The 13,434-nt window shown below is 39.7% G+C and overlaps 1 protein-coding gene across 2 annotated transcripts in view; it reads left to right on the plus strand.

Moving 5' to 3' along the window:
* The window catches only part of TM4SF1 (transmembrane 4 L six family member 1), a 37,446-nt gene extending 24,578 nt beyond the window's left edge, over positions 1 to 12,868 (plus strand). The window contains exons 1-5 of one of the 2 annotated variants that reach the window (XM_071752970.1): positions 7,814 to 8,145; positions 9,922 to 10,011; positions 10,101 to 10,249; positions 11,245 to 11,425; positions 12,340 to 12,868. In XM_071752970.1, the coding sequence (XP_071609071.1) occupies positions 7,969 to 8,145; positions 9,922 to 10,011; positions 10,101 to 10,249; positions 11,245 to 11,425; positions 12,340 to 12,354 (612 nt within the window). In that variant the 5' untranslated portion in view covers positions 7,814 to 7,968 and the 3' untranslated portion in view covers positions 12,355 to 12,868. Of the gene's footprint in view, positions 1 to 7,813; positions 8,146 to 9,921; positions 10,012 to 10,100; positions 10,250 to 11,244; positions 11,426 to 12,339 lie in introns of those variants that run through there. The other variant, XM_071752972.1, reaches the window with a different exon arrangement.
* The last annotated feature ends 566 nt before the right edge of the window (positions 12,869 to 13,434 follow it).

The following is a 13,434-nucleotide window of genomic DNA, read 5'->3' on the forward strand; positions in this document are numbered from 1 at the left end:
AGACTGTAGAAAAAGGACACATAATTGATTAATTACAGTAAAGACTTATCAGAAACAATTGGTCTGAGGATTTTAAGTAAGCTAAATATAAAAATGGAAGAGGTGCACCGATGTCTGAATTTTAAGTGAAATGCTTTAAGATTTTGAATTTTAAAGATAACTCCATAAAGACTACATGATATACTCCTGAGAATAACACTAAAAATTTGCTTCAATGGTCAGGGAAAAAAAAAAAAAAAAAAAGAGAAAAAATTAGCTGAAACTTTACATCTTGGTTGCTGTGATGAGAGGACCGTAGGGATGCAGTGGCACACCCCAGATTTATTAAGCTGTGGTGTATCTGTAAGTGTCCGTGCCTCTTGACAGCTGGTTTCTTCAGTACTGGCTTCCCCTAGGCCAGGGCCAGGAGAGGACCTGCCTGCAGTTGCAGATGACTTCAGCTCTCCTGAGAGCTTTGCTGCTTTCTTAGGCCAGAGCTCAGGGTTGGTGGCAGTGCAGAAAGTGGAAGGTGAATCCAGGAGCAGGGGAGCTCTGCAGCAGAACTCTGCAAGCAGGCCCTGAGAGCCAGCTTCAGCACTCTCCTTTCTTCTGAATGATTTTGTTTCATTAGTGTGTAAAGGGCAGAAATGAAACACTGGAGGCCGATGGGGTTTGCAGTCTGGTCAAATTCAGTGAGGTCTGTGCTTAGTAAGGTCTTGTAGCTGGAAATCACCTTAGTATTTGTGTGACACCAGCCTTGCTGACTGAGGATGAAGTAAGTCCTGTGAGCACAGTGATTACTTATGCAGGGATAGACATTCCCATGCCTGTAAGTACCAGGCTGTGTTAGTCTGTTTTTATGTACTTTCAGATAGGCATGTTTACTTTATTTATTGGCAGGAATGAGGTTGAACTTAACCAAATATTAGTTATAAAGTTGAAATGCCTTATTGATGTAGACATTACTTAGCTGTAAGAGGACTTTGGCTCCATCCAGTACTTTGTATGATAACATCTATCATCTCAAAGCATATATCTGAAGCCTTGTGTGTCATGTTTGTTTCAAATTATGGTTTATACTAGCAATTTGGAGTTACTCTCTGTAAATTTTCTCCAGTTCTGTACTAGTGTAAGGAGTCCAGACTAATCTGTCCCTTTGGTTTAATAAAGCAAGTATAGATTAGGATTGTATTTTGTTGTTTGCCTGTATCAATATATCCTCTGATTCCAGCAGGACAATTCACAAGAGAGGTGTAGTGGTTTATTTTTAACAGAGCCAGATTTTTTGTGTGTGCTAAACCTGATTATTTTCTGCATTTGAAAGCAGTACAAAATCTTGTTCTGAAAAAGTCATGCTGAGGTGGATCCTCAAGGTAATGCCTGCTCTCTCATCTGGTGCAACTGCATGGGCGTTGGCACAGGAATGGTTCCAGACAGCTGAGGATTTACACTGCAAGTGAGAAAACATTTCCTAACATATCATGTTCTAGTATGTGTTAAGACTCCTTGAGAAGCTATAAGAGTCCAAACTGTACTCTTCTTACAGGATAGAATAGTTAAGTTTCAGATATTTTGAATACATATTTCCTTTTCTTGTTAAGTTCTGTCTGACTAAAGGAACTCATTTTTGTTTTACACAAAGCAGCCTTTGTGCAGCAGGGGAGCAGGGGTGGAGTTCCAGATACTTTTGCCTGTGTTCTCATTCTGCATAGCAGATGTGAGATTCCAGGAGAGGACTGGGTGTTGGCTGAGTCCAGGAGGTGAGGTTGTCACACACCTCCACTGGCCTCAGCCTGTGTCCTCAGCAGGTCAGCCTCTGTCTGTGCAGAACTAGGTAAATGCAGTGTTGTTGCAGCCACGTTTGGGGTGCTGTGGACATATTTGGGCCTTATTTTTAAAGCAAGGAAAGACAAAAATGCCTTCTTTGACTTCTAAGATAATTAAAAGATAATTAGAAGTCTTCAAATATAATTAATAGTAGGTTGTGTTTTTGTTTGTTTGTGTTGGTTTTTTTTTATAATCTGAAATTCAGCAGAAATAACTGCATTTAAATATCATATGCAACAGAAATTTAATCAGTGTAGGTTTGGCATAGACAGCAAAATACTTGTGAAAGCAAAATGCGCATACAGAGCTCTAAGAACTGTGCTCTCTCAAACGGAAATCGGAGGAGGAAAGTCCTTTATAGTGATCAGTGCATGTTTTTATTCACTTTGATTACTGCTGTGGAACGTGATAGTGATAAATAGAAAGTTTAAGTGAGAGGAATGAGAGGAAAATGAGCCAGAGCTATCTAAGAAACTGTATTCCTTCCTCAGTTAGACTGCCAGATGGAGTCTGTAACCACTCCTGTCACTGTTTTTGTGCTCTCTTTGGCTTGTCTCACATCTTTTTCAGTTTAGCGTGTCTATTGTTAGTCCTTGGTGATGGAAGATGGGAACTAATGCAGGCTTGAAAACAGTTTAAAAAAATACATAGCCAAAGCAGATATGGGGAAGAGTTGGATTAAGCTTAGTCTGCTTTTTGTACATCTGTTTTATTCACTACAGTAATCCTCTTCCTGTTTCCATCTCTTTGTGATGCTCTTTAAGTGCTGCACCACCACCTTTATTCTTCTACACTCCTTGTTGTGTCATACATAAATACATACCTTCCCTAAGAATGTGGAGATGTGTTTTTATATGTGATAGAGGCTCAATAATAGGGCAATATAGGACATGTAAGCAAATTTGTGCCTCTTCAGCCTGTTACCAGTTATTGACAAGCCCTAGACTTTTCTAGCATCAAGGTATCTGCATTCATCTTCTACATAGAAAAGTAATTGGGCATTTGAAGTTGAATTTACAAGAATTACCACAAAGGCAGCTTATGTGAAAACAGCAGTGTTCCTCTGAAGTGTCAGAAAATGTTTAGTGAGATTTGTTGCATTATATGCACTCTGCCCAATTGTAGACCTTTGCTTATTCTTTCTAAAGATTCTACTAAAAATATTAAAAGTTTGGGCTTAATCCTCAGCAAGCCTTAGCTGAAGCCTGGCTTCACTTGAACTCTTCCAGGAGAAGTATATTCTTAATCTAATGCTTGAAAAATAAACGGGTAAGCCAGGAGTTTCAGATACACTGGCAGGACCACCTAACCAGCAGTTCCGAGAACTTTGTTTGTAGCAGAGAAGTTGTGGTGCTGTCCTGTCATACCTGCCTGCTGTTCCCAGGCCTATTGGTAAAAGAGTATTTTATTGCTTATCACATATTCTGAAATAAAAGAGATTTGCTGTGAAGTGGTATTGAAACTCATTCTGCTTGTGATATCTTTTTATAATCATTGCACATTAATCATGAGCCGGATTAATCAACAATCCACTTACAAAGTCTGCATATGAAGAACTGCTGAATAACTTTGTAATTGTAATGGTTCCACAGGGCAAATTTTGATTTTCCTTCAGAAAAATTTTGTATATCCCTGCGTAGCACTCAGTTAATAAGCCCTGTGACTTCAGCTAAGGGCAGAATGTAATTGATCAAGATTCTAGGAGTCAGTGGAGAGTGATAGAAGAAAAACCCTGAGGTGTTTTGCCTGGCAGGCAAGTGCTCTTGTGGCTGCAGTTTCCTCACAGGTAGTGCCTGTGGATTTGGAGGAAAGTGTGACCCAGCTCAGCTCCGATACGTGGCAAGGGCTGAGTGGGGTCTCTTTGTTTGTTTGGGGGTTTTGTTCTCACCTTTAGAGGAAACTTCCAGTATTTGTATTTGTTTATTTCATACTCGTGAAGGGCAAAAGCAGTACTACTTGTCTGCTGTGAGGATCTGTAAAAAGAGAAAGCTGGTTTACTTCTGTTTTTAACTTACCATGTGGTAGTGCTCTTCCTGGAAGAGCTCTCTTTTGGAACTAGCACCTGAACAAATTCCATTCCTACTGAAGCTTTCAGGATTTTACTCAGGGGGTATGCTCAGTTCTTACTGCAGAGTGCCTGACTCGAGCCATCAGCAGCTGCACTCAGCGTTGTCCTCTTATGCAGAAGGCAAATGGTGCCTGCTGCTTGAAGATGGTAATTCCTGAGCTGTTGAACAAGTCTTGAGAGCCAGAGGCCCATCATTTAGCATCTGTGCTCATAGCCTGATTATCACTAGAGGGAGCTGGTGGAAATTTTCCAAGCACTTACAGTTAGTCCTATGGGTGGGATCTGACCCCTAAGGAGATGGCTGTGCAAACGAATACTGCTCTGGAATGAATGTGTGCAATCCTGCAGCATTAACTTCCATGTTTTGGTGCACTGATGACATGGATGCTTTTAGCTGTAATTATAGTTCAAAGGAACATAAAACTCCTAATTCTGAAACTTAGTCTTTCCCCATCCTCCAAACCCAATTGCAGTTCATTAGAATGGTACCACACATGAGGTAGAAGGATCTGGTGAACAGAGCAGCCACAGTGAAGTGCTGTATGTAGTACAGGCACCATATAGAACATACACCTTCAGTATGTGTACACAGAGTAAAGTCTCAGTTGTATTGTTCCTGTATGTTTTCTTAAAAAAAAAACCCTAAGAATTAATTGAAACATAATCAGCATCAAATGCTATTTTCTTACACTTTCCTCCACTAAATGTTGCTCAGATTAAAAAGGATCTTCTGTAGCCTGACCTAGTTGTAGTAATTTTAAATTGGTTTGTTCTTCTGGGTTTTTTTAAACGACATTCGGCTATTAAAAACTTATGGTACCTTTGTATATAGTTTTTGAAGTCTTGATGGCCCAGTGGAGGAACATGACCATGAAATAGTTGGCTATATGATTGGCAGTTGTCTTAAGCACCAGCTGGTAGTAAAAATTCTGTGCACTGAGCATATATTGTTAAATGAACATCAGAGTTCCAGTTTTAATGACAGCAAAGATTTGTGGAACGGTGGGAGCATGGTTTAGGAAGTCATCTTGTGGCTAGGTCTGATTTGCTCTTCTGATTGTGATGTATGTGGTCCAGTTACTACTAAAGCTGAAAGATGTGCAAGCAAATAGAGCTTGTTACATCATCAGTCATGATAACAGAAAAGACAAATTAGTTTTAAACACTCAATTTCCCATTTTACTGCTGTGGAATTAATGCATAGACTGTTCCTAGCCCAGCAGTAGTTATGAGATCTAACTTTTAAAGTTTTTAACTGGCATGAACTTACTAATGAATGGTTCCAGAGACAAGACTACACGAACAGTGCATGGAGCATATGCTAGTGACACAAAATGGGCAATGAAATTTGTTGCTCTTCTTTTTTTTTTCTTTTCATTTTTCAAGCCTTGAGACCTAAAATATATGATATGATAGAGGTAATCTTTTTTGCCAGTTGAGAGGTAGAGTAGAAAACTACTCATGGGATCACTATATGAGAAACACAAAAATGCTTTATGATTTACTTTTGCACCACAAGAGCCAAAGACATAATTATGATATTTTTTTGTTCCATGTTCTCTGAAGTGTCAGAATTGGGTGTCTTATTGGATGTCTGCTTTATGGAGATTGCTACAGGGAAGGGGAGTCATAAAAGTGCCATACTAGAAGCCTGAAATCAGTCTGTTCATCATGCTGTGCTATGCAGACATGCATATGCTAAGGTATTTCCAAAATTCTGGTGGACACAGCCATTGCATACACACAGTACTGAACAAAGTATGCTTACAGTACAGTGGTGATAATGTTTCATGCTTGTTTGACTGTTGCAAGAATGTCACAGTTTTAGAGATTGACTAGAAATGTAGAATGCAAACCTGTGTGTAAATACTGCAGTCCAAGAGAAACAATCTTCTGTTGGTCATTTTGCATGGCCAAAGCTTCACTCACAGGCAATGGCAGAAATAGAATTTGTCTTATGCCCTACTTCTATCATAATAACATTGTTGCAAGAATTAATAAATGCAGGCAGCATCATAGGGTTTATATGTCACCAGAAAACAGTTTTTTGAAGTGGTTTATTTGATTGTGGAATGATGTTACAGTAGAATTGCAAGTCTAGGGTCAGTAATAGTTGTTCTTAAGTAAGGTTTATGGGCTCTTCTTCAGAGAAAGGAATTTCTATACACTCATTTAGTGGTAGCTCTGCCCTGATTTTAAGCTTTTGAGTCTCCCAGCTGGTTGGTTAAGTGTCAAAACTACTTTGTTGCATCATGGCTGACTCCTTAGGTCAGCATTGTTACACCCATATGCTCTGTGGGCTTGATAATGTATGGAATAGTATTTAAACATAGAAGTTCTTGATAATGCAAAATTTTATTTCAGATCAAGTGTTTGGAAGCCAATTATACAGGTTATAAATAGAACAGATTTTAAATTAGTTCCCAGTGGCCATATGTATGGTGTGTGATTTAGGGAGGGAGGGTGCTGGGTGGTATTTTGGGGGATGGAGTGTTTTGGTTTTTTGGTGTTTTTTTTTTTTTATCATAACACAATAAAGGGAGTTTTCAGTTGAGCAGCCATCTCCTACTGCAGAGGAAACTTGCAGGATGGTGTTTATGCTCATGTTAGTCATCAGAGATGAAGTGCACAATAATGGTAAGCCTGTGTTTCCACAATTGGAGGATATTTCTCATAATGAAGGAAGTCTCCAAGGTCAACAGCTACAATACCCGGAGAAGTTACATCACAAAACCACATTTGCACAAGACTACTCTCTTTTTTTTTTAAATTCCTCCCCTTTTTTTGTTTGCAGGCTCTCTCAGCCTAAATGTTGCTCACTTCGCTTGGAGGAATGCCATGGATTTTATTTGGACTTCTGTTTACAGTGTCAATTAGCTGTTAAAGAAACCAATATGCACACCCCTAACAAAAAAACCAGAATGAGTGTTTTCCCCTAAATAATTGAATAATAATCCTGTACATAATCCTAAATAATCCTGTACATTTCCAACCTTCCTTTGTCTAGCTACTGTTTTTACAATGAGAATTGCATTGTATTATGTTGATGACACCAGCAAACCTGGCCTGGGACAGTGCATTTCTTAGTTATCTTCTGTCTTGGGGTAGTAGTGGGTATGGCAGCTCACAGCTCTGGGTCGATCTGTATTCTGGTGGAGAAGGAAGCTTTTGGCTATTTTAGCAAAATTTGCATGAGGGAAAGAGAGAAGGCTAGATTTTAATTTCTCCTGGTCACTCTGTCTCCATTTACTTTGCATATTAATGTTACTGGTAAATGTAACACAGTTTGGAAACAGTTGACATAATACGTTTCTCTGGGCATTTTCTTTTTTGTGTTTCTGTACATGAAATTTCAGTACAAAACCTGTATTTTGTACTCCTCTTTTTGAAGTAGTCTTTTCACCAGTGCTTGCTTAGTTTACCTTTAACAAATCCCTGTTAATTCAGCCTGTATTATAATGGCACGAACACGGGCACCCCTTAGAAGCCTACCTGTCCATTTTATTTGTTTTGCAACTCTGGATGAGGAGGCTCTTATTCCACCAACAGGATAGCAAAGTGAGAGGTTGTTCTACATACTCCTCATTGCTGTAGATCTTACTCTACTTATACCCAAAACTGTGACTCAGTACTGTTGGAGTCAGCTGAGTCTTTCCCTGGCTTCAGGTTGTTCTGAATGAGTCTATAAACCTAAAAGTCAAATCGTCTAACAAAGAAAACAAAACCTTCTTCCTTCAGCTCCTAACAGATCTTGTGTTGTGGTTTAAGCCTGTTGCTCATGCCTAATCATGTTGACTGGTGATTTTTCCAAGCAGTATATATTAATTAGAGGGAAATTACCTAGTATTCAGTATTTCCTTGATGCATTTGGTTTGTCAACAATGGTTGCGTTTTAAAAGTGGTTCTGCCATCCCTGTTTCCTCACTCTACAATTGGGAATGGTAGTTATGAAGAGGTGTAAACGTCATCCAGGTAGCCAGGTAACACTGACTACTTAAGGAGGGGAGAATAAAGACCAAGCTTCTTTTAGGTGTGGACAGGTATGAGAGAGGTTGGATTGGACTACTGAAAGAAGGACTTGCAAAACTGAGGACATGTGTTTTGGAAGGTGTGCTAGATGTGTTGGTTATAAGTTGCTCATCCTTGCCTTGCTCAGCATCGTGGCCAACATTTTACTTTATTTCCCCAATGGTGAAACAAGATATGCTTCAGAGCATCATCTCGGCAGATATGTGGAGTGTCTTCATGGCATTCTAGGTGGAGGCTTTTTGGTAAGTAATGAGCCGGTCACTTCTACAAGCTTATTTTGGAGATGTGTGGGATGACTTTCTTTACTAGTTACATTAGTTTTTTGTTCAAATATCTTATCATTAGAAACCTCTGGACTTACATCAAAAGAAATTAGCTATGTAACCCCATAGATATTATTAATTACTATCAGTTCTCTTATTTTTAAAGTTGTGCCAGTTTACAGGATAGAAAATCATAGGGTCTAGGTTGCAGAATCCAAGTGCAATGCTGGAACCAGGCCTCTGATAAGTTCAGGCCAGGTGATAAGTTCATGTAAAGTGTTAAATCTTATTTTGTTTTTTTCCATCTTTTTTTTTCTTTTCTTTCTTTTTCTTTCTTTTCTCTCTTTTTTTTTTTTTTTTTTTTTTTTTATCATCTTTTTTTTTGGGGGGGGGGGGGGGGTTTGTTGTTTTTTTGTTTTTAATATTGTTGACCTCTTCTCCTTTTAATTGTCCCTAGATGACTAACATTTAGCTACAGTTCCTTATTTGCTGTTACCTGAGATGCTGGCAGTTACTTCTCTGCCTTAGCTCTTTATTTGGGGGGGGGAATCAGATGGCAGCCATCAAAGCTCTGGATTCAAGTAACAGCAAAGGGTGAAGAGTTGTGTTCATTATAGGGCATTGTTTTATTTTCTACCTTTTCTATTTTGTGGACCATATTGTAACTTGTTTAAGTTCTTTGACTTGAGACACCCTTTTCCATTTGCTTTTAAACGTCCTCTTAGAAATAGGCTACAGTTCTCAAGGTGTCTGCAAATCGCAGGTTGAAAATGATAGCGTGATCTTGTGAGGTACTTACAGCTGTGTTATAGCCCCATTGGAACCTAGACTGAGATCTGCAAAGTATGGGCTTTACAAATAGAAGAATACAAGTGAAATCAATGGAACTACTGCTGGAACACACTCATACAACCTCTTCTGGACCTGCAGCATTGGGACTCAGCAATAGGTTTGAGTAAGGGCTGACAAATGTATGAGTGTTCAACTAGTTTTTATTTTATTGCCTTATTAAGTAAGCCTGTGCAGTTTTCAATGCACTTTGCCTCTTTCTTTATGGGTTTCTGAGGTACTCCTGGGTGTAGAGTCTATGTAAGTGCTGTTACTAGGTCCTGTTACTGCTGGGAGGATACTCTGTTTAATCGATTCTGCCGTTCCTTGATTTTATGCTAAAAGCTCTGGAGGATGGATGGTTTATGTTTCTTACAGATACATTCTGCTTTGTTACTTTGCATTTCTGTTGCTGGAAACTGGTTGTGAAAAACATGAAAAAGCTAGCTGTCTGTAATGAGATGTTTTCCAGAATTGGGCAAAATAGTTCTAGACCAGTCAGACTGGTTTGTCACACAGGTAGTGATGACTACTCTTCAGCAACTAGTATGTTAGTACTCGTTTGTTTATTTTCACAAAATAATTATGAGACATTACCTTGTAGTACTCATTTGGCAGAAAGTGAATGCATCTTTTTACAAAGCATTTTATTTGCAGGACACAAAACTATTTAAAGTTGAGTACTTTGATTTGTAGTGGTAAAACAACAGGCTCTGTCATCAGGCTCTTTATGCTCCTAAGTGCTGTGTATACACAAAACAGAAATAGAAATATGCTTACCGTGGGAAATTGAATAATCTACACAGGCTGCCCCCCCAACTCTCCTGCCAATAAGCAATATAAATGAATGAAGTGTGAGGACTGTGTTTTATCTGCCCTCTCTGTGCAGGAAAATGGATCAGCGTATTTTGTTTTGTCTGTACCTAGGTACTGATTCCAGCTGTGGTATTCATCGGGCGTCACAATGACAACTGCTGTGGGTGCTTTGGCTGTGAGGGCTGTGGGAAGGGCTGTGCGGTAAGTGAGCCTTGGTGCTCCAGTCCCAAGTAAACCCAAAGACAAGGTGATGGCTGTGTAGAAAATTCACCTCTATGTTTGCTATGCAGATGTTTTCCTCAGTTCTGGCTGCCTTTGTTGGGATCCTTGGTTCTGGCTACTGTATAGTCATTTCAGCACTGGCCTTGTCTCATGGACCATACTGTTTTACTCGCCTAGAAAGAAACTGGATCTATCCTTTCACTGAATCTTCTGGAGGGTAAGTGGTCTGTTCGTGGGGTTGTTGTATCTTCTCCCATGTACACGTGGGTTTTATTCTAGTACCTTTTAGCAATGTCATGTAACCATATGCCTAGATCCAATTATAAGTTCATCAAGAACTGAACAGATGTGTCAGTTACCCACTCTGATAGTTTAAAACCAAAGCAAGAAAGCTTCTGCGTGCTACAGAAAGAGTCCTGAAACGTATATATATGTAGTATTTATATACCGCGTACTGCTCATGTCCATGAACACCTCTAACATAAAGTTTTAGGACTTTGAAGGATTTACAAATGATAGATAGTGGTCATTAAGAAAATTGTTTTATCATTTGTGTTAGAATCTGTTTTGTGAAGCTTGCTTCTGAAGTTGCTTCATGTAAGTGTAAACTGACATAATGCCTTCATTAGTGACAATGGCACAGAACCTCTGTAAATGAAACTAGAAAAGGTTCATAAGAATCTTTGTTCACTGCAGGGTGGGGAGGGCCAGAAGCTGTTAATTATTCTTAATTAGAGCCTATGTATCTGGCTTGTGTGCTGCTCCCCATTAGTCCTCAGCAATTCTGTAGGTTGGAAAGGACTTGGTTTGGATCGTGACATGCTTTTACAGTGTCTGTATGGTTGGCAACAGTTGCTGTCTTTGGAATAAAGGCCCAGTCCTGAAAAGCTCTGTGACTGTTCTGAGATATAGCATTGCTCTTTCAGCTTTTTTGAACTTGTTTCTTGCTTTAATCACTAATTGAAGATTCTGCCTTTATAGCTTGTATTTTTTTAAAAGAAATAAAGACTTAACAAAAAAACATTGCTGATAGTTTGACATGTTCTTAAACAAAGCAAACTTTGCATGGAATAAACCACAGCGTTTTCTTTTCCCACTTTGAGGGGAATTATCCTCAATGCAGATACGGGCCAGGTGTAATTTGGTTCTAGTGTATGATAAGCATTCCCCTCCATCACAATGTTAAAATATTCTTCTCATTGGTATGTACAGGTACTTGTTTGAGTATAACAAGTGGGCTGCATGTCAAGAGCCTCAGAACATCGTGCAGTGGAACGTCACCCTCTTTTCCATCCTCCTTGTCCTGGGAGGAATAGAGTTCATTCTGTGCTTCATACAGATGATCCGTGGCATTCTTGGCGGACTGTGTGGGTTGTGCAGCAGTCACGAGGAGGTAAGCCCTTTCTAGTTATAACCATGCTTCTCAGACGAACATGAATCACTACTGGGACTTATGCTGCTGTGGAGTCTTACTCTGCAGCTGTTTTTTAGGCATTCTTAAGCAACAACGTAAAGTGTACAACTTTTTTATGGCCCTGTCGTGGTTGGCATTTTCAGGTAGTGTTGACCACATTCTTTCAGCTGATTCCTCAGCTGTCACAGAGAAATTAGTCTGTGTAGGAGCCAGAAGGCTTCTTTTTCTTTCCCCCTGTAGCACATGTGGTGGTCAGGACTATACAGGATGTATAACTGAAATACAAATCTCCTGGTGATGGTGGTCTTTGTCATAGACCAGACCTTTTTTGCAGAGTGTGGTGGAGTTCTGTGCTAGGCTGCTTGTTCTAGCTTGTTCTAGCTGCTTGTTGTAGCCTTGTATTTTGCTCACAGCAAAAACAGTGAAAATATGCCATGTGTGATGAAAACTGCAGCATCCTGGCCTTGCTTAGTAAACGTAGGATAAGAGAAGGAATTTAATCACACATAGCTGACAAAACCTGCAGACAGATCTGAAGGATTTTTTGAAGGTGGGTTTTTTTTGCATGAGGAGGGGGAATTCCCTTTAAGTTCCTGAATTTCCTCTGGAGTCTTGTTAAACAGTATAAGCATGTTGTTAAGATCAGTATCATAGTGATATAGTGTTGGAATTGCAGTTGCTTAAAGTATGAAACTGATATGATTTATATCACACACATATTATGACTATATTTCACATATTAAATTGACATAGTTAAATGTCAACTGCAGTGTAAAAGAGCCCTGGCTCTGGTTGTCTTAATGTTGTCAGGTTAATTTTAGCTTTTATAGTTGGGTATAGTATTACCATTCTTCCCTTTAATATGTGTTCCTTTCTTTTTGTTCCCCCCACAGACATACGTTTGCTAGAAACCTGACTATGGATTGACATCGGTGCATGTGTGTAGTGTATTGAGTATTCTCTGGGTTTTTTTTTTATTCCATGCATACTAAAATGCACATTGTTGTCAAACTGTGCTGTTACCGTTAATCTAACTGACTTGGGGCCAGCCTTTGTTGTTGAAGTCATATATGGGTTTTCCACTAACATGCCTGTATCTGAAGGCAAAATGTATCCTGAATTTCTTTGGTTCATTTCATCTTAGTACAGGCAACTGCCTGAACATACGTCACTAAAGAGGCTTCTTCCCCCCCTTTCTACTGACATAGCAGCTCTCTACTTCATGCTGCTTTTCCAATAAAGTTGCACTTTCATTCTGATCTTGGAACGAAAATGAACCCAGTCCAGTCTGGCCTAGAATACTTGGACCAAAAACAAAGCAGCATTAAGTGTGGATAATCATGGGCAGACACATGCACCTCACCTCTTCAGGATTTTTCTGAACTTCTGTATTTCACAAATAAAGATTTATACTAATACCCAGTAGGTGACACTGATTCTTTCCCTGCCCGTGCTGAAACACTGCTTTCACAAAGAGCAGGCATGAGGACACGGATAGGAAGCAGTTGGGTTATAGCCTCCAGCAGACTCTGTCAGAGTGGGAGCTGCTTCACGCTGTGGTGTAGATCACTTAGCTGACCCAGGCAATCGAACATCAGCAAGGGTATGATAGTTCAGTGGTAGCTCTGTCACAGAGGCAACTGTCATATATGTGGAGTCTTAGTCCTAGATCTGGGCTGGCAGTTCATTGCTGATGCCTCTCCAAGCATCCAAGGCAGGTTCCCACACAGCTGAGCCCAGCTCTGTGTCCTTTCTACTGCTCTCCTGAGGAGGATTTACTCCTGACTACTTATCCAGAGTCTTGAAACCAAGCAAAATGTGAATCTGGGTTCTGGTTTTTTTGCATCACTCAGCAGACCCCCAGGCATAGCACTGTTCAGAAAATACAGTGCAAATTCATGTCAGTAGTGAGAGATTAATGTGAAATATTTCACTTCACCAGTAAGCAGCCTGAAGGAAATACCATAAAATCCTGTGAAAGAACCTCT

Source organism: Heliangelus exortis, chromosome 9 (genome assembly GCF_036169615.1).
Source record: "Heliangelus exortis chromosome 9, bHelExo1.hap1, whole genome shotgun sequence".
NCBI classification, from domain to species: Eukaryota; Metazoa; Chordata; class Aves; order Apodiformes; family Trochilidae; genus Heliangelus; species Heliangelus exortis.